General features: G+C 41.6%; 2 protein-coding genes across 2 annotated transcripts in view; one reads left to right on the top strand and one right to left on the bottom strand.

Annotated features, from left to right (window-relative positions):
- The window catches only part of zdhhc17 (zinc finger DHHC-type palmitoyltransferase 17), a 28,455-nt gene extending 24,812 nt beyond the window's left edge, over nucleotides 1-3,643 (top strand). The window contains exon 17 of the mRNA XM_046378817.1: nucleotides 500-3,643. Within this exon, the coding sequence (XP_046234773.1) occupies nucleotides 500-638 (139 nt within the window). The 3' untranslated portion in view covers nucleotides 639-3,643. The remainder of the gene's footprint in view (nucleotides 1-499) is intronic.
- Nucleotides 3,644-3,647: 4 nt separating this feature from the next.
- Nucleotides 3,648-14,413, bottom strand: csrp2 (cysteine and glycine-rich protein 2). Its single transcript, XM_046378818.1, has 6 exons — nucleotides 14,259-14,413; nucleotides 12,075-12,197; nucleotides 9,741-9,909; nucleotides 7,592-7,721; nucleotides 6,077-6,170; nucleotides 3,648-3,840 (listed from the first exon to the last, which is right to left on the bottom strand). The coding sequence occupies exons 2-6, from the start codon at nucleotides 12,184-12,186 to the stop codon at nucleotides 3,764-3,766; spliced, it is 582 nt and encodes a 193-aa protein (XP_046234774.1). The 5' UTR covers nucleotides 12,187-12,197; nucleotides 14,259-14,413; the 3' UTR covers nucleotides 3,648-3,763.
- Between the last annotated feature and the right edge of the window lie 3,839 nt (nucleotides 14,414-18,252).

Raw genomic sequence — 18,252 nt, 5'->3', positions numbered from 1 at the left:
TAATCCTCTCTTATTTGTATACAACACAGAGCTGAACGCCTTCCTTTCATGAGGGGTCGATAATAATATTAAAGGATTAGTTCACCCAAATGAAAGAAGAAAGTTCTCACCTCTTTCATGTAATATACCATAGTAATTTGGCATCTACGTTAAGTTCAATATCATATAATAATTATACAATAATATATTTGGATTGGACTTGACTTGGACTCGACTCGAACACTGGGTGGACAGAGAGAGATGTTGGTGTTTATTTTTCAGTATCAGTTTTTTTGATTCACATCCTCCTACTTACTTGACCATGGCTTATCTCATGGCTGACATAATTTTATATGAAAACAGTCCTGGTCAGCATGGCGAGAGCTTGTAATGCCGCCAGCAGTTTTTAGAAAAAAAATGTGATAGCAATATAAATATATTCAGGTCATAGGTAGTTGTTACTCCTCCAGCTGAGTTGGGATGTTTCCTCACACTGATGCCTCTCTTTCTCCCCCCCCAGCCATGGCTGCTTCAGAAACCTCATAGATTTCTTCGAGATCCGCTGCTGCGGTCTGCTGCGGCCCGTGACGGTGGACTGGACCACGCAGTATACAATAGAATACGACCAGACGTCTGGCTCAGGCTACCAGCTGGTGTAGGAAGAGGAAGGAGAGAACGAATAAGAAGAAGAGGAGGGGGGAGCGGAGGGGAGTCGAGCGTCACCAAGTGGAAGGAAGTTTTGGAAGGATTGCCCTCCCCTCCCCCCTGCCCCTCTGCGTTCATATCGGAGCGATGCTGTTCCCGGGAGCGCTTTATTTTATTTTATTTTATTTTTTTTGGGGACCATCTTTCCCTCACCGATCAAAAGACTCAAAAATCAGCCAGGACAAGCATGCTGTTCCAGAGGGAAACACCACACCAACACGGCGCCCTGCCCATCCCCCACCCCACTCCACCCACCTTTACTACTATTACTACTACTAATACTACTATTCTACAACATCATTACTGTACCACCACCCTCCACCTCGTCTCTTCTCCCGAGCCCTTTGGACGGTGCGTTGCTGCCAGGCACAAACGGAGAGGAGAGGGGCTGACGGACGAGAGGAATTACAAAATAAAAGCTTTTCTGTTTGTACCGGAGACATGGCACTGCAGAGACAGCAGCGCCGTAAAGTGGCAGTATCGCTCTCTTCCCCTTCCCTCTTTATGTCCGTATTTATGGTGTCCCTGTTGATGTGCCCTGTTTGTTGTTTTTTTTTTTTTTTAAATTATTATTTCTGGTTGGTTCAGGAACTATGCTGTTCCTGTGATAATTAACTGTGGTGGCCAGGAAAGCTGAAGGAAAGTTATTTGCTTGTTTTTTTAAAACCATAAATTTATCATCGAGATAAGGGAATGTCTTTTTAAGTTCTTGATTTTGCACCGTGATGAATTTGGAGTCGAGCTGATGAGGATTTGCCAACATAGTTGAACTTATCAGAGGAAAGTGTTGGAGCCGCTGGAGGAGTCCAACTTGTCGCCTGCTGAAATAAAGCTGCATCCACTTCAGTTTTTGGACTGTTTTGTTCGTTGTTTGTTTGGCAAAGTAAACCAACCAGAAAACGGTTTTCGTGCAGTATTAACGCAGCATCAAGTGCATGAATCGGGACTCCTCCAGCCCTCCACCACTGTAGACGTGACAGAAAATATCCTACAGACAATGTGATACAGGTATATTTATTTTAAAACTATTTATAGATAAAGTATGTTCTAGCGCCATCATTTTTACATCCGACATCATTTTTAGCTGAATAAGTTTTTATGCGAAGAAGTTCTTACACAAGCACCTGTAGCTGTTGGACATGGAAACCTGGGGAACTGTACCATAGGACTCTATATAGAAGACAGGTATTTATTAACAGCAGCGTTAAGAAAAAGGTCACAGCAGCAGGACGGACAAGTTTACAAGAAAGGTTCATTCCGTGTGTGCGTGTGTGGTTTTTTTTTTGGGTTTTTTTTTTCCTCAACAAGCTGTAAAGTCTTATTTTTGTCTGTTGTCTGCCTACAACATTGCACTGATCCTATTTTTTTTGTTTGTTTGTTTGTTTTGTTGTTAGTGAGTTTTCATTTTTGGCCATTACTGAACACAAGGGCCCAGCAGCGCCGCTTCACACTGACACTTCCATTGTTTACAGAGAGGAGGAGGAGGGGGGGGCCAATCAGACATGGCCAACTCCCATCACTTCCTGTCTGGACCTCCCTCCCCACCCGGACAGTCGGCCCTGCAGCGGCAGCAGCAGCAGGATGGACTGGAGTGTAAAGAATGTGCATCTGTACATAAACAATATCTTTCTCCATATTTTTTCTTTGCGTCAGTGTTAGTCGAAGGTGCTCCTGGAAACTTTTTTTTTTTTTGGAGTTTGGAGGATTTCTTCCAAACAATTAAACAGAAAGAAATCAAGTGACTATACTCCAAGTGTATGACTGTAGCTTTTTGTGATGTCCGACACTGCTGTCTATAGGCATTTTAACCCCTACATAACCCCCCCCCCCACCAAAAAAGAAAAAAAAAAAGACCCCTTCCAATGCATGTATGATGCTCGGGACGGCTGGGCACTCGCCGTCCCCTGTCAACCTGACAACGCCCCCCCCCCTCCTTGTCATCGCCATGGTGACAGCTCGGCAAGCCACGTGTCTGTATATAGTGAATGTTAAGTATCTGCAAGTACTTTTCTAAATTACGTTCATTTGTCTGTTTTTGTTTTTTTTTTTTTCCTCTCAAATCCAAGTGTGTGTTAAGTGGAAGTTTTCTTTCAGGTTGCCAGATTTCCAGTCTGGCCTTCCTGTACAAGTGTGTAATATATTTGAATGTTCCATGCTTGTGAACTCTGTAGTCATCCTAAAGTGTTTTTTTTTTTTTTTGATTGTTTGTTTGTTTTTTTTTTAATTTCCGTGTCATATGCCGCTGGGTTTGTTATACCACTGGATGTACAAATTGTAAATCAAAGACACTAGAGAAATAAGGCAGACGCCAGTTTTCTTTTTTGTTTTGTTTTCTAAAAGCTGAAATGTGATCCTGCAATAGTTTTAAGGATAGAGGGAGGTTATATGACATTAAGGCCTCTGAAACTTTTGGGCCTCATGTTTGCATCATCAGAAGGGGACGATCACGTCACCATCCCACATGTCACTCTCCCCCATCTCGCTAAACAACCACTGATGTCACACCTGCCCTGCAAAGACGGCACACAGCAGCTACTTTTTGCGTGCTTTAAAAGTCAAAGGTCGTGACTTGGCTGTAGGTTTCATATCAGTACCAGTAGCTAACCACTTGTGTTCTAGTTATGCCTTTTTAAGTGACTGGAGGTCAATGTGGGCGAGTGTTCTTTCATTTGTTTTAGGGCAGAGGTCAGCTCATCCAGGACATGAATTCAAAGCCATTTCAGTCCTCACTAGTTCTTCCAGCAGCCTAACAAGTCTCTGTTGTGTCTCACCTCACCATATGGGATAATAAAATAATAAAAAAAAAAAAAAAAAAAAATTAAAAAAAGATAAAGCACATAATCATCTCCAGTGCCTCTCTGCCCACCTTCAGACATCACTGTAACTCCGCTTCAGATGTAAACATATGGGCATGGTTCAGTTTTAATGGCTTTAATAATAAAATACAGTCAAATGTGAACAGGTGGTTTGTTAATGTTTTTATTTGTTTCAACACAAAAGCATTTAAGGAAGAAAACAAAAGAAAAGGGCTGGATGATGTTCATGTGTGACGGTGCGATTGTCTGATCCAGTTGAGCCGTCACTGAGCGTGAACCAGAGCTCCGGCTCCTTGGCCGTAACCGAACCCTTTGGGCCCGAAGTTCTTGGCGTAACACGCTGTGGAGGGAAAGAACAAATAATAAGAACAAAAATTAACGAGCTGCAAAACTACATCCTTACATTACTGAGGAAATGTAATGTGATGTCGGCAAACCGCCCACCGCATGATGACATCAGCGGTTTATATATTAACGGTTTATTCCAGCATATTGAGGTGAGCTACACCTGGTGTTCGCACGGGATTCCAGCACAGCTTTGAGCTTCAGTCAGGGTCTAAACTGCCACAATGTGAAACACCTGTGTGTGTGTGCGTGTGCTTCTTTCGCTGTCTTTGTGTGGATTCATTTTTCTTTTAACCAGTTTTGTGAGGACATTAGTTTTGTCTGGTCCTCCCAGCTTTATTAAATAAATCAAAACAATTAGTTGAGTAGAAACAATTAGTCAATTAATTAATTAGCTGTCAACTATAAAATGAATCACTAACTATTCAAATTATCTGATTTCAGCTTCTTAACTGTGAATGTTTTCTTGTTTCTTTATGACTGAACTGGTGTGTGTCTGGGTTGTGGACAAATCAAAATACATAATGTCACCTTTGGCTTTTGAAAAAAGTCATCAACATTTTTTCAGCATTTTGTGACATTTCCATTCCAAAAATTAAATGCCTAATTGAGAAAATGCTCAACAGATTAATCAAAACAACACGAGGATAATCAGCTGTTGCAGCCCTGTTGACCCTGTTGGTCAGTAGTTAAGGTTAAAGTCGCCAGGAAATGAATGTACATAACATGGATCAAACCGTGTGTGTGTCCACATGCAGTTTCCCACATCCAATGATGTGAGGTTTAAATTTAGACCACTCAGGCTGTGGTCAAACGCTGCTGTGCAGAATTTCTAACCTTTTGTTAAAATAAAAAAAAAAAAAAACACTCCCCGATTTTAAACAAAACCGCTTTTGTTTCCCAGTGCAAACGTGACATCTCAGGTCTGCCATCCACATCTGTCTTCCAAATGCTGACGAGGAGAGAAACAATATCCCGCTGCTAATGCTGCAGTCTAAAGCCACTGATGGATAGCAGCAGCAGAGTCGAGCCTTTTGCGTTTCGAGCTGAGATGCAACATTCCTCCTCATCAGTACAAGGATTCATGATGACATTCAGCAAACATCCATCTGCTGACGTCTGTGTGTGTTGCTGTGTTTATGTCTGTTTCCGTGTGTGTGTGTGTTTCTTGTTTAACCAAACCATCCCATCTCATTGTGCTGAGAGAAATGTTTCTGCCCACTGACGTCTGGTGGACAGTAAGCAGCTCTGTTAGCTTGACAAGGCCGTTCGTCCAGCCAACCCGACTCACTACATGTTAGATAACACTCATCTGGGACCACAACTAGTACCTACACGGAGCCTGCGTATGTGTGTTTCGTTTCGAGGGACTGTTACATGAGAGCCAGTCCGTCCAGAGGGGTTTACTGGAGTTCTACACAGCCGAGCTTTGTTTGCATGAGCTGGGCTCGACAAAACCTAAAACCACAATCAGAGATAAGAAGCATCCCAATGGCTCAGCTTTCTTTGATGCATCAGCTGCCTGTAGTGACTCAGCTGTTCCCTGCATAATGCTGTGGACTGACTGATGATGAAAAAAAAAAAATCAAACTGCTGGTCAAGTCACCTAAGTATAATTTTGTTCAGGCTGACTTCTCACAGTGTGATTGTCCTTGTACCTACACTTTGGTCCGCCTGATCTTCACTCAGAAAGGTTGTTGTGTTTGGTTCGTAAAGCTTCTCTCAGCGTAAGTTAATAAGAGCTGTAACAAGCCTGAGAGCTGCAGGCAAACAGTCAGAATTTTGTCCCATCATCTTTTCCTAAACACTCGACTTCGAAGGAAAACACCTTGAAATCAAGGGCCAATGTAAAGAAGAATTTGGAAAGAGCCAAGATGTAAGGAGAATCTGACTTGAGGACTAGTGGGGTGGCATTATCCTTCCCTTTTGTAGAGGATGGTCCAGTGTATGCTAAGCTAAAGGAGATAAGGAAGCACTGAAGCACCTTTGTCATGGCTGCTACTGAAGAGACTTCCAGGTCATTTCACTCAGTACGGAAGTTGCAAAGTAGAAAAGACTGTTGGACCACAGCCAAAGTACAGCTGAGGCTGACGTCGATGCCATTCATTTTTCTGGTTGAAAACCAGCCCAAAGTTACTGTAGCACATTCCTTCAGCCTGTGGTATCAAAGCTGTAGCAGAAACATTCTGTTGTGATGCTGTTTTGAAATGCTTCACACAGGGTCATCTCACCTTTGCAGTAGATTTCTCCCTCTTTCTCAGTCTGAGTGGTCGACTCCAGGCTCTTGCCACACTTTGCACACCGGAAGCAGTTCTTATGCCACGGCTATGAGGAGAAAGAGAGAGAATTTTAATTTTATACCTACAGTGGTGGGTTTGGACAGTCAAAACAAAACTCTAGTGAGCCAAAAAAAGAGAGATGTTGTCCCAGCAGTTATTTACAGCTGATAACTGCAGATGTGTCTTGGATCACATGTCACCATTTCCTTCATCAAATCCCATCAAAGCAGCTCAGTTTTCCATCAGCCCTGGAGCATCTCTGAATGTCTCCATTATCCTGAAAATTACAGGTTATACTTTCTCCAATGAGTGCACATTTCCTCCCATTAGGAAACACATTAACAGTTCTCCGCCCAATGACATCACCTGCTATAAATCAGCACATGTGTGAATCCACATGCGCTGGGAGACAGGAAACGGCCCACTCCCAACACAAATCTTTGCTCCTCCGCGGACAGGTTTTCACGCTCTGAGACTTATTGATGGTCCTCCGCAGAACCAAACATCCTCATGACTTCATCTACTGTAAATCTGTGTGTCAACAACAACTGCCAGAACCCCGGCGTCCAGGAGGCCTGGCTGCTTCGATGAACGCCAGCTGTCGGCAATACCAAATGTGAAGGAACGGCTTCAATCAGAAAAACAGGATTTGCGTTCTCTCATTAGCAGAGACCACACCGAAACTCCTGCATGTGGCTCAGCATTGTAAAAAAAAAAAACTGTTTCACTCCTGTGGCCTGTGATGCAGACTGTGGTCCCGTGGAGTTCAATGAAGCAGCACTGATTGGGTCAGAGGTTTGATTTCTGGTGGGGCTGATCATGGTAAAACTGTATATAATTATTGTTCTGTAACGTCCAACGCGAGCCACACGCTTCAGTCCTGTGGAACGTATGAAGTTTAGTCATTAGTGTGAACGAGAAACAGCAGAATAATTGCAGGAGCGCATTCTTTAGGTCTGTGGTATAAGATCAGATTACCAGGCTCAGCCTCGCTGTACGCTCTCTGTTAACGTTGTCATGACAACAAATGAATCCTCGCCATAGCCAAGAGTCATCACTTTTGCAACTTGACTCTGCTAGCAAAAGGCACATAGACGACTTGGCTGATATCTTGACAGAAGCCTCAGTTCAAAGCCTGACAGCGCATACCATATCCAAAGTGTGTTTTTGTTTAGTAAACACGTCTTTCCGGCTTCATTGTCTGTTCAGATTGATGTGTTTACTATAACCTAGACACAGAGATTAACAGTGAGTCATTTACGTCAGAATATTATTATCTGTTTATTATTTAAACCAGTATCAAATGACAAAACTCAGTCTGCAGTCATGCTAGGAGCTCCATGAGGCCATACCACTGACTGTAAACAAAGATGGGTGACACGAGAGCTCAACAAAACATGGCAAAACAAATTATCTTTATTATGAACGCATTACTTTACTGAGAGATGCTTTGGATGAAACCCTCACCTTGCCTGCACCCATGATCTTCTCAGCTGCATACACAGAGTCTCCACAGCGGGCACATTTCTCTGAACCTCCAAACTTCTGGGCAAATTTGGATGGATTAGGGTTGGTGGTCGGCCTGTGGGTCTGTGTCCTGATGGGAACAGAAGCATAAAGAAACGTGAATTCAACAGTCAACATTATTAAGTAAGTCTAAAAGTCGAAACGATCTAGTTTCTAAATATATGACTATTTTGTCATCTGAAATTGATCCTTTAAAAAGTAACTTTCTAAGTAACAATCACAGAAAATAACTCTGATTGTTGGATATCAGACTTTGGAATGAAAAACAAAAGAATGAAGAACAAAAAAGACAGAATTAAACCTGGCACATCCTACTCCTCTGCTATCCCTCTGTCCTCAGCCAATGGGATGGGAAAGAGAGCGGGGCACACTGGGGCCCTGGAGCGGTGCTTATCGAAGGGTGACTGCCAGCCCCAGTGGCCCCTGAATGAGGCCCTTTGTGGCAGAAGAGAGAGAGAGAGAGAGGAGGGAAAGCGAGATCCTGCTAGTTGCATAATAAACTCTTTCATAACAGTCGTCACCTGACGTCTGGTTGCAGCAGTAAACATTCTGGGTTGCCGTGTGTGGGTCTGTGTTTTCCTGTTTTTTTTGGGGGGTCTTTCACATCATACACATCTACACTCTCTTCAGATCTCAGAGGTGGGTGTAACTTTGCAGTGCGAGTGCCCAGAAAGTAGAGCCGTTCCATTCCATGTTTGAAGTTTGTTGAAAGTAACAAATCTGGCCTTTAGTTTAGATGATGTATTAAACTCTTTGATCATCACTCTGAATCTCAGCCTTTGACTTATCTCTTCTTGGATTTACGCTGTTCACCAAAACCAGCTGCTGCCAAGCTGGATTCGATAAAGAGGCCGGCCGTATGCCAGTATTCCTGTCGAGGTTTACGTACTCTCTCCAAGCTTCGTGGTTCAGACAGGAGGAAACAGAAAAGGATGCAGGGGAGGGCAGAAGCAGGAGCAGAGCAGAGCCTTTCATGTACACTTCTGACATATTCTGACATGTTTATTCATCCTTCCAAACTACTGGCATTTAGACTGTGCCCCTAAAAAGTCATTTCAATAGAACATAAAAGCAGATGAGAGGGTTAATATGAGAATAATGTTAGCAGCAGGTGTAATTACGTGCTGTCAGCATAGAAATGGTCAAAGACATCACGATCTAATAAGCTCATATGCAGAAAACAGAAGGGGCCAAGGCTGGAGCCTTGAGGGACACCACAACTCAAATGAGCCATAGAGGTACAGTAAAGTGCAGTTTCTTGAAGCAACAGAAAAAGTCTGAATGCTGAGCACTTACTGCATGCACAAGTCTCCAAACAATGTCCAAGTCAAACTGAGTCAAAGGCAACACTAAGAGCTAACAAGAGCCAAACTTGTTACATTTACCAAACAATCTCTCTTTTAACAAAGCCATCCATCTCTTACTGCCTTCTAGCCAGTCACTGAGCTATTCCCACTCACTCACATTCATGTCGTTCTCCTGTTACGCTGGAAAGATGCTTTATATTTGACATTTCCTTTCACAAAGTATCTTTTTTCCAAGTTTATGTATTTGAGAACCGTTTCCAAGTTCAGCACCATGAATGCATGCTGTTAGGAGACAACAGCACTGTCAGGGTCAACAGCCACAACTTACACACATCCTTACACACAGTGAGGTCGGCACCACCAAACTCAGTGACCACGTCGACCTCACAGCAAAAACATGTGCGATTAAGTGAGCGGATGATCCCTTTTTCAGACATTTCAATATGTTATTTGTATTCTATTGAAACAGAGTCAAATTTAAAGTAATTTTGTGGTTCCTGGCAGCACTGCAGGGCTTTTATTGTTAAGCTGTGTCTAATTTTTTGCATCTTAAACCGCTGTTTTATCATCCCATTAGATGGAAACATTTCAGAGCTGGAGCAGCAATGCCGACACGGCTTTGACACAGCACAGCAAGTAACAAACAGGAAGAGTGGAATAATATTAAAACATATGACTTGTGAAAAACAGATAACTTTGGTGGTATTTTGGCTGACGTAATCAGTCACAGTGACTGGAACCTCTGCATCGTAGTACTGTATACACTCAGCAGCCCAGCTTACTCTTCGTGTTTGATTCCCAGTCGCTCTCCTCGGTCCATGTTGAGCGTCCCCGCACCCTGACCGTACCCATAGCCTTTGGGGCCGTACTTCTTCCCATAGCAGGACTTGCAGTAGATCTCCTGGTCATGAATAGCCAGTGTGGTGCTGTCTAAGCCCTTCCTGCAGACCACTGAGGACACACAGGGACAAGTATTTACATAAGTGAAATGGTATCGTCGTGCACCAAACAAAGAAAAAAGTCTCAAAAGGAAATCAGTGCCAAGTTTATGTGTACAAAACTGAAAGCAGTTGGAGTAAGTTGTGTTTTAACAGTGGTTGTGCTGAATAAGATTTCTTCACCAACGCTTTCAATAAAATTCCAAGTGCTTTCACTACTTCCACACACTACTGATCATTTACACATCAGTTGAGGTCAACTGACACTTCAGCCTCCTACACCTCTGCACAAAAAAAAATGTTTTCAGTGCTTGCCCTTCTCTTTCTCTTCAGTTTTTACTCCTGAACTGGTACTACTGGTACTAAGACTTGCACTTGAGAATTAGATTTAAACATTAGCTTTTAGAGAAATCCATTTTTAGCAGGTTTGTATTATATGAAGAATGCACCATTTCTAAAAAATAAAAACATCGCAGCAGCTTAAGATTGCACAAGGGCTGTTGGGATTAACCAAATTCTTCGCACGCTGGCCTACACTGTGTGACCGTCTGATACTGGTTTAAGATTTCACACAACTAGCTGGAAAACAAATGTCTTTACTCTTGTCTCTCTGATCTCTTGGCCAAATATTTCAAAATGAAAGATCTGCGAGCTTGTTCAAAGATTTCTGTATGTCCAAACTGTTCTTAAATCCTCATATTCCTTTAACCATCTTTGTTGCAATTGTTAGGATTTCTCTGAGGTATTTCCAGTTCCCGTTCACTCGTCTATCTCTATGCACTGCCACTGGCAAATAGAAGATAAAGCCACAGAAAGTGTAGTACGAGACAAAACAGATGCTGTTCGTAACTGTGTGACATTTCTGTCACTATGTAGCTGCCATTCATAATGTATTAAAAGTTTTGAATGTCAAACTGAGAAACTGAGGGAAACTCCAAACTGAGAGCCAAGGACACGAACTCTCCTTGCTCACCATCTCCTCTGTAGGAGTGTCAGACAAAGCCGCTTTTTATGCAACCAGCCGGAACAAATAAACTCATCTTTTGTGTCTTAGATTTTTTTGGTCTCTTCTTGATACCAGCTAAATGAACATGTTTGCATAATTCTGGTCTCCATGCAAGGTCTTTGCTGGAACATCTGACATTTATAGGATGGTTCAGAAGCAGGACAGGCCACCCACCCACCTGACAAACTGACAATAATTCAGTGTGAACTCCAGTCAGAGAAATGTCAGTACAAGCTCCCACTGAGGAGAGGTCAAACTGAGTCCACCAGTCTTGCTCCTGACTCACCCCGTAATGAGTTCCATCCCTGAACTTTCATCTGCAGCTTGAACCAAAGACATAACAAAAGCTCGTCACAAGGTCATCAACAGGTTTCTCACAAGTTTTCTCAATGTTTGATTTCCAGGTTTTTGAATAAGCTGCTTTTTGGCCTCTCATCAGTGTTCAGTAAACTTCAAACCTTTATTGTCAGAATATTTTTACATACATCGAAATTCTTCTTTACATTTAACCCATCACTGATTGAGCACACACATGCAACATGCAGTGAAACACATAGGAGCTGCGGGCTGCCATTTCAGGCGCCCGGGGAGCAAATGGGGGCAGTTAAAATGGGGGGGGGTTGATTAATTGAACCAGCAACCCTCCGGTCACAAGCCGCTTCTCCAACCTCTAAGCCACATCTGCCCCCAAACAAAAGATTTCCAAACAGTCTCTCTTCATTGCCATGTTACAAGAACACAATTTAAAGGGGTACTCCAGTGACTTCTGTATTGGGACTCACAAGAGACAATTTTTTCCTATTCAAAGCAGCAAAGGTTGAGATGTCCCTTTTAGTCCCTAATAGCATTAAGCAAGATCCAAAGACCACAGGATCCTACACTTCCCATAATGCACCTCACTGGTCTTTGTTTACCATCCCTGGTAAATGGCCACATTCTCCAAACAGACAGCAGAAATCATAAAACTGTTTTCCCAAGCTAAACCTGATAATGCATTTAAAAATAATTTCAGTGGCTGTCTGATGGTAGGAAATAAACAGAAAAATATGAAGTACATTTTGAAAAAAGGTTAGCAGTGAAATTAAATATATTTAGTCTTTCCTTAAAGGGCTTAAACATGCAAAAACTACGGTCCTTTAAACATGAACGTGAAGTGTAGGTGTCAAACTTACTGCAGAGGAAACAGCATTTATGGAAACTCTTGCCATCACACTGCACCTCCTCAGCGTGGTAAACTGTCCCACGGCACGCTGAACACTTGTTGCCTCCTCCCCAGTTTGGCATTGTTAGCGGTTCTGAGGACAGATACAGAGATGATATGGGAGGCTGAAACATCTGAGACAGGATTACTTACTTACTGCTCTAATATGTTCTGATTAGGGCTTTGAAACAAAGAGCTTTTTCAGTCCTTATTCACAAAGGAAGATGACCATAAAACTGCATTTCCACCTGCAGGAAGCACCAAGTGGAAATGTGTGTAACTTAGGACTGCAACCATCAATCGATTAGACTATCAAAATGAATCACCAACTGCTTTGAGGATAGAATTATCATTTCAGTTATTTTTCAAGAAAAAATGTCACACTGGTTGCAGCTTCTCAAATGTAAGGATTTGCTTCTTTTCTTTGTCATTTATGACAGTAAATGAAGAGTCTTTGGGTTTTGGGTTGACAGTCGCTTGACACACATTACAATAACTGCATCTGCCTTTAAGAACATGTATGACTGGATTTATTGAAAACCACTCCTCCAAACCAAAAAAAAAAAAACAATGCAAAAGAGGTCGGTCTAAACAACAGGGCAGACTAATACCCAAAGGAATGTGTCGGGCGCCATGCCTTCGGACTTTTTCTGATGGGCTGTGGCCACAGGACACAAACATCAACAGCTAAGAAGAAGTGTTAGAGTGAAGTAAACACTGGGTGCACAAGATGCAACCATTCACTCCCTGCCTCTCATGTGCATCTGTCTGTAATTACAGACTCACTGCCTTTTAAAAATGTGCGATGAGGGCGTCGATGAGGTTCCATAAGGGACAAATTTAACATTTTAAGACTTTCCACGCACATCGCCGCGAAGCAGGCCTGCTCTGTGATATCATACATTAGGAGGCTAAAATTAAAAGGCGTTGTTATACCTAATTAATTGAAAAGAAAAACACAAAGCACTAGAACCTATCAATCTTGTCAGTCAGCGGGTCCTCCTGCCAGCTGGATTAGAGACTGCAGACCAGGCCCGAGCTCAAGGGGATCAAAAGCCACTAACATTAGCCTAAGATTTCCCTCAGGGTTTGGGTGTGATTACAAGCTCAATGTAGAAGACCAACTTTGAAAGAAATTTCTTTTAGTTTGCTTGTGTTGATGACCACAGTCTATATGACCACAGTCTATATAAAGTTTCACAGAGTTCACTAACTTGGATGAAGGCTTCACATGTGTGCTTTGTTTCATTCCTGAAGAACAATTTTTGTGCTGATATTCAGTGTCTCTATATCTGGTAAACTTCATGCAGCATTGAGGTCATCGCTGGACATTGAAATGTTCCACTGAAGTAAGACTAATGAAATTTTACTGTTGTTGAACTTAAGCAAGCAACCATTACCGCATATATTACTGCAATTAAATACACTTATGAAGCGTAAGGTTATAGTTGACTTTCAATTGAAGTCCAATTTCTTTTCTGGCACTTGTTAGCTTACATAACTTTTGACAGGACTAATGTCAATAGGCAGTGTGAGCTCTCTGTCTGACCACTGAAACCATATTGAAACAAGCTGGGCCGAGTGTATCAACTGAATATAAGTTGTCAGTCTCATTAATTGTTTAGAAGCTGTAGTAACCTGGCTGTACAACGTGTGGTACGTTAAAGTTAAAAGTTACAAATGCAGAAGAGCTTTAGTTACATTTTCCCATGTTATATATAAAAGTACAGAACAGCACAAAGCAGCGTTGTTACTGCTACACATTCATAACAACGTAAATACAAATATATTTAAGCTAGCACTGTTTGCAATGCTAACGTTGTCCTCAAGTTATGCACTGAAATTTGACTTGTTAGCCTGATAATTGGGTTTTGAGTGTTTTAACTAGTTAAAGAGAACATATAAATATTGTCTAAATATACAGTTTATCCATAAATTAACTGCTGTCGTTTTTAACTTAATTTCCATCGGCTATAAATGTCAAAACAACAGCGTATACAAATCGTAAACGTCACTGAAACAGTTAAGCTCTGCACCTGAATACGTCATTTGCTATTCGACAGACACAGAAACCAATATAATAAATGTAAAATATTCTGCCATTAAAACTAACATTAGTCAATCTAACAGTGTGTTAAAGTAAAAACAAAGTTACCTTCACGTGAAAAGCAGGTAAGATAAGGTCAATATGTGAGAAATGACTGAGCTACAGCTGAATGCGTTCAGCGCGTATCCAGACGGCGCTCCAGCGGACTTTACTACACTGACGCTGAAGCGCCACATACTCCACATATTCACCGCTCCAGTGGAAGGGGGGGTTTGAAAGGGCGTGAACACAACACTGCTACCTTCAGGTGCTGTCCGAAATTATAAATATTATCAAAAGAAAGACCATGAATCGCTGCAGCACTCACACACCTGGGAAAATAACGATCTAATGGAACAGTTCACTTGGAGTTTTTACATGCAAGAATCTCACATGAGAGGGAATTTTATAAATATTTATAAAAACAGGTCTTGTTAAGATGGCTGGCTAGGCATTTAGTAAAAATGTAATAAAAAAAATGGGGGGAGGGGGAAATTTACCTTAAATACATTTCAAACACAACCATTTGCCATAGAAACATATGTTATTGATGGGTATAAAACACTTCTATGTGACAGATCATTAAACACAGACAAGCCGCATTTGATATCCCATTAGGATCCATATGGGAAGAACATGTGATGAGTTTGTTAGTCTACACTGTGTGGGGTAATTATGATGGTAACAGAAACCTATGATGGGTAGAGTATGCTTTTCCTGTACTAAAATGGACACTTCCTACTCTGTTATAAAACACACTGGACCAAAGGCACTCATGTAATGACATTTTTAAAAGGATTAAAAGGATTGTCTTAAGAGCACTTTAAAGTTTTGGCAGGCCAGCCACTATCACTCTGCTCCAAATTTCAAACACATTGTCTGATGGCTGCCGGGCTTCTTTTACTTAATGTGTATGAATTTCTAATGTGTACAGAACTCAAGAACTTGTGGATTTCCCCAGAAAAAAAGGAACTTGGAGGAAGTGAGGTGGAGACAAATAGCTCACCTGGGTTCACTTACCGCTTTTCTGTGTATTTTTGTATTATTGAAGAACTACTGTAAATGCTTAATCAGTCTGTCCAGACCTTCGAGTTATCCTGCCCTCTGCTGGACATAGAATGTAATAATTGAAAGTTTATCCATATTTGCTTTCCAAGCAGGGAAAATTTATATCATAGAAAAGAAATGATAAAGAATGAAGATTAGGGTTGGCATTATAACTATAACAGACTACACTGTTGCATTGACACAACAATCTTCAGCGCAGCACCATCTAAAGCTCCCACTGTGATTAGAACTTTAAACAATAAGACGTGGCTGACATCTGTGATCCAAATGACGAAGAGCAAATGTTTAACTGAGGTCCACAGGAAAAATACGATGATTCCTTGGGGCTTTAACCTGAAACAGAGCCGCGTGTGCAGCCGCAAAGAGAAGGAGCGAGCATGGATTCAGCACACAACATAAAACCTGGTATGAAGCCTGTGACCTTTAGTTAAGTGACCTTTCTCATGGCATCACCACAAGTCTCACCACAGTGAAGCTACATGGCGACGCTGTGAGCAGGCATGGCATGATTTATTACGTTTAATTAAAAGGTTAAACCATAAAAATAACCCCTTTTAAGGAGGGTAGGCTTGAATTATGCCTGATTGAAGACTAGTAACGTAAACACAGACACACTGATTCTGGTTATTAAATTAAACTAACATGTGTCAGTGAAGTCTCCTACTGTTAGGATATTATCTGCGGAGTGGAAACAGATAGTGCCCCAAACCGTCGCCAGCAAACCCCAGCTTCATTATTTTTCAATTACAATATTTACTTTAAAAGGCCAATTACAATAGAGAGAATGACTGGCCAAGTATAGTGAATAAACGCCAGACCAAGATCACAATAGATGTACTTCCTATTAGGCTGGCTAACATGGCCCTGGCCTGGGAAAGTTTCACGTCAATCAATCAATCCATCGATTCTTGAGGTATGTCAGTGCTGGACCAACCAGTGTTGCCATCCCTGCAGCCGTGCTGCTCGTGCGGGTGGTAACGACGATCATTCTCTTCTTTATACATCTTGCAGCAGCAATACAAAAACATTTTTCTCTTAACGTCATTTTTTAATGTTACGCGGTTTGTCCGGCTGCTCTCCTCTCAGCTCCTGAGCTGTGCTGCTGACAGGACGGTGTGACAGAGGTCTCCGTCTGTGTGGGCTGAACAGAAGGAGCTCTACCTTACAGCGTTTCATGGGCAGCCTCATCGTAACAGGGCTATGAACAAAGTCTTGAAAGTTTGGAAGGGTTTTATTTCAGTTGTTATGTTTTCCAGGTGAGGAATATGCTGGAATTCAGATGTACTCCTTGAAAAATACTTGAATTTCAGCCTTTTTCACCCTTTATTGAAGGATGACAGATCCACAAAGCACTACTGAAGTTTTGCACACTGGACGACCTGATGGCTTCATCTCCATCACTTTCTGGATACATAAATACGTAAAGAAAAGAAAAGAAAAAAAGACAGGTCACTCATTCTGAGGCAGACAATTTTCAAATTCCCATCATATTATTAAAATATAGCTATATATAAAACAAAATAAAGCTTTGCTCACAGACAAGAACATCTATACAGGACAGAGACTGGCCCAGGGCTACGAGTCCATTCCAGCTGATATCAAGACTGATATCAAACTATAGGAAATGTTAGTATTCACAGCCATTTGTCATATTCACTTCAGTTAAAGGCAGAATTTTACAAGCCTGGCAACACATCTGGGTTTGATCAGCCTAATAGTGCAATTCAGAAAGAATCTCTGGAGTATTAAAAAAAAAAAAAAGAACAACAACAACAAAAACAAAGCAGATTGGAGTTCAGAGCTGCAGCTCCCTTTTCCCTTATATGGACACAAAGGTTTGAGGTGAGGAAATCCCAAAGAAGAGTCACGGTTAAATGAACGGAAATGGATGTTTCGCACCAGCGATAAAATGTGGAGAATTTAGAGGGAAAACAAAGGTGCTTGGCCTTGTGAAATGACAACAGAAGCGATTGCTGTTATTGTTATTTTTTGTTTTTATGAAGGTCAGCGGGTACACAAACTTACATGCTTGTCAGACGTGAAAGAGGAACCCTCAGAGGAACCCTCTGAAGATATGTTTTCAGCAGCCATTCACTGTTTTACAGAGACTTTTGACTTTTTACTGGACGAGTACTTTGAAGTCATTTGATGCCTTGAACATATCAAGAGCCAATCCCGCATCCCACTCCGCCTACTCTGACTGCTGCCGCTATTATGTTGTTTCAAAGCATCTAAATAACTATAATTCAGTGGGGAAAACAGGCTTAACTACATTTCAAAAGAGAGTATCTAAAACACTGTTGAAACAATGGTTTTATATAAGTAAATTATCTGAACAGGCTTCTAACCAAGTATTCACACTTTCTGACCAAATTTGGCCTGGGTATAACTGAGGAGTAATGAAATATAGGAAATGACTTACTAAATGTTATCCTCAGGTACTGTACTGTTATATCTATTGACCTGAAGACCACGGTACTGGGTGGTACTGATAACGTGTTGGCAGTAGCAGTGCCAGGCAAGTTATTTTAGTTATATAAGTATGACTCTAGGCATTATAAAATTTAAGATGGTGATGTTTCATCTCGGTTAATGAAAGCACAGACGCTCAAGTTTATTGCCTCTCATTACAAGTCCAGGACCGGGGGACATCATATAGCTTAATGAAGGCTCTCAGTCAGCAGCACAGCATCAAGCCATGGATGATGGGACTGCCAGTGGACGGCTAACAGTCAGGCTCGTCAGGCCTGCCTGATCCGTTCTGCACATGCCCAAATGTGCCTCAGAATGATGGTATAATTCTAAGATTAGAATTATAAGATGGAAAAGTTAAATGGCAGCAAATGTATTTCTTTTCTGTATATCGTCTGATCTGATATACACTACATACTATACATAGCTAATTGTTCATTCTAAATAATTCATTCAGTATATGAAAAGTAAATGAAATGATATGAAATCACAAAATAATCCTCGGTTACAGAGTTCTCTGTCG

Source organism: Scatophagus argus, chromosome 22 (assembly GCF_020382885.2).
Source record: "Scatophagus argus isolate fScaArg1 chromosome 22, fScaArg1.pri, whole genome shotgun sequence".
NCBI classification, from domain to species: Eukaryota; Metazoa; Chordata; class Actinopteri; family Scatophagidae; genus Scatophagus; species Scatophagus argus.
This window is presented reverse-complemented; position numbering and strand designations above follow the sequence as displayed.

Bases quoted from the DNA above. Each gene is read 5' to 3' on its own strand.
- csrp2 (XM_046378818.1), bottom strand. From the start codon at position 12,186: ATGCCAAACTGGGGAGGAGGCAACAAGTGTTCAGCGTGCCGTGGGACA. The intron at 6,171-7,591 runs GTGAGGGTTTCA...TTCTCCTCATAG, and splicing joins AGATCATGGGTGCAGGCAAG to CCGTGGCATAAGAACTGCTT. The intron at 3,841-6,076 runs GTGAGATGACCC...TTCCCTCCACAG, and splicing joins GGGAGAAATCTACTGCAAAG to CGTGTTACGCCAAGAACTTC.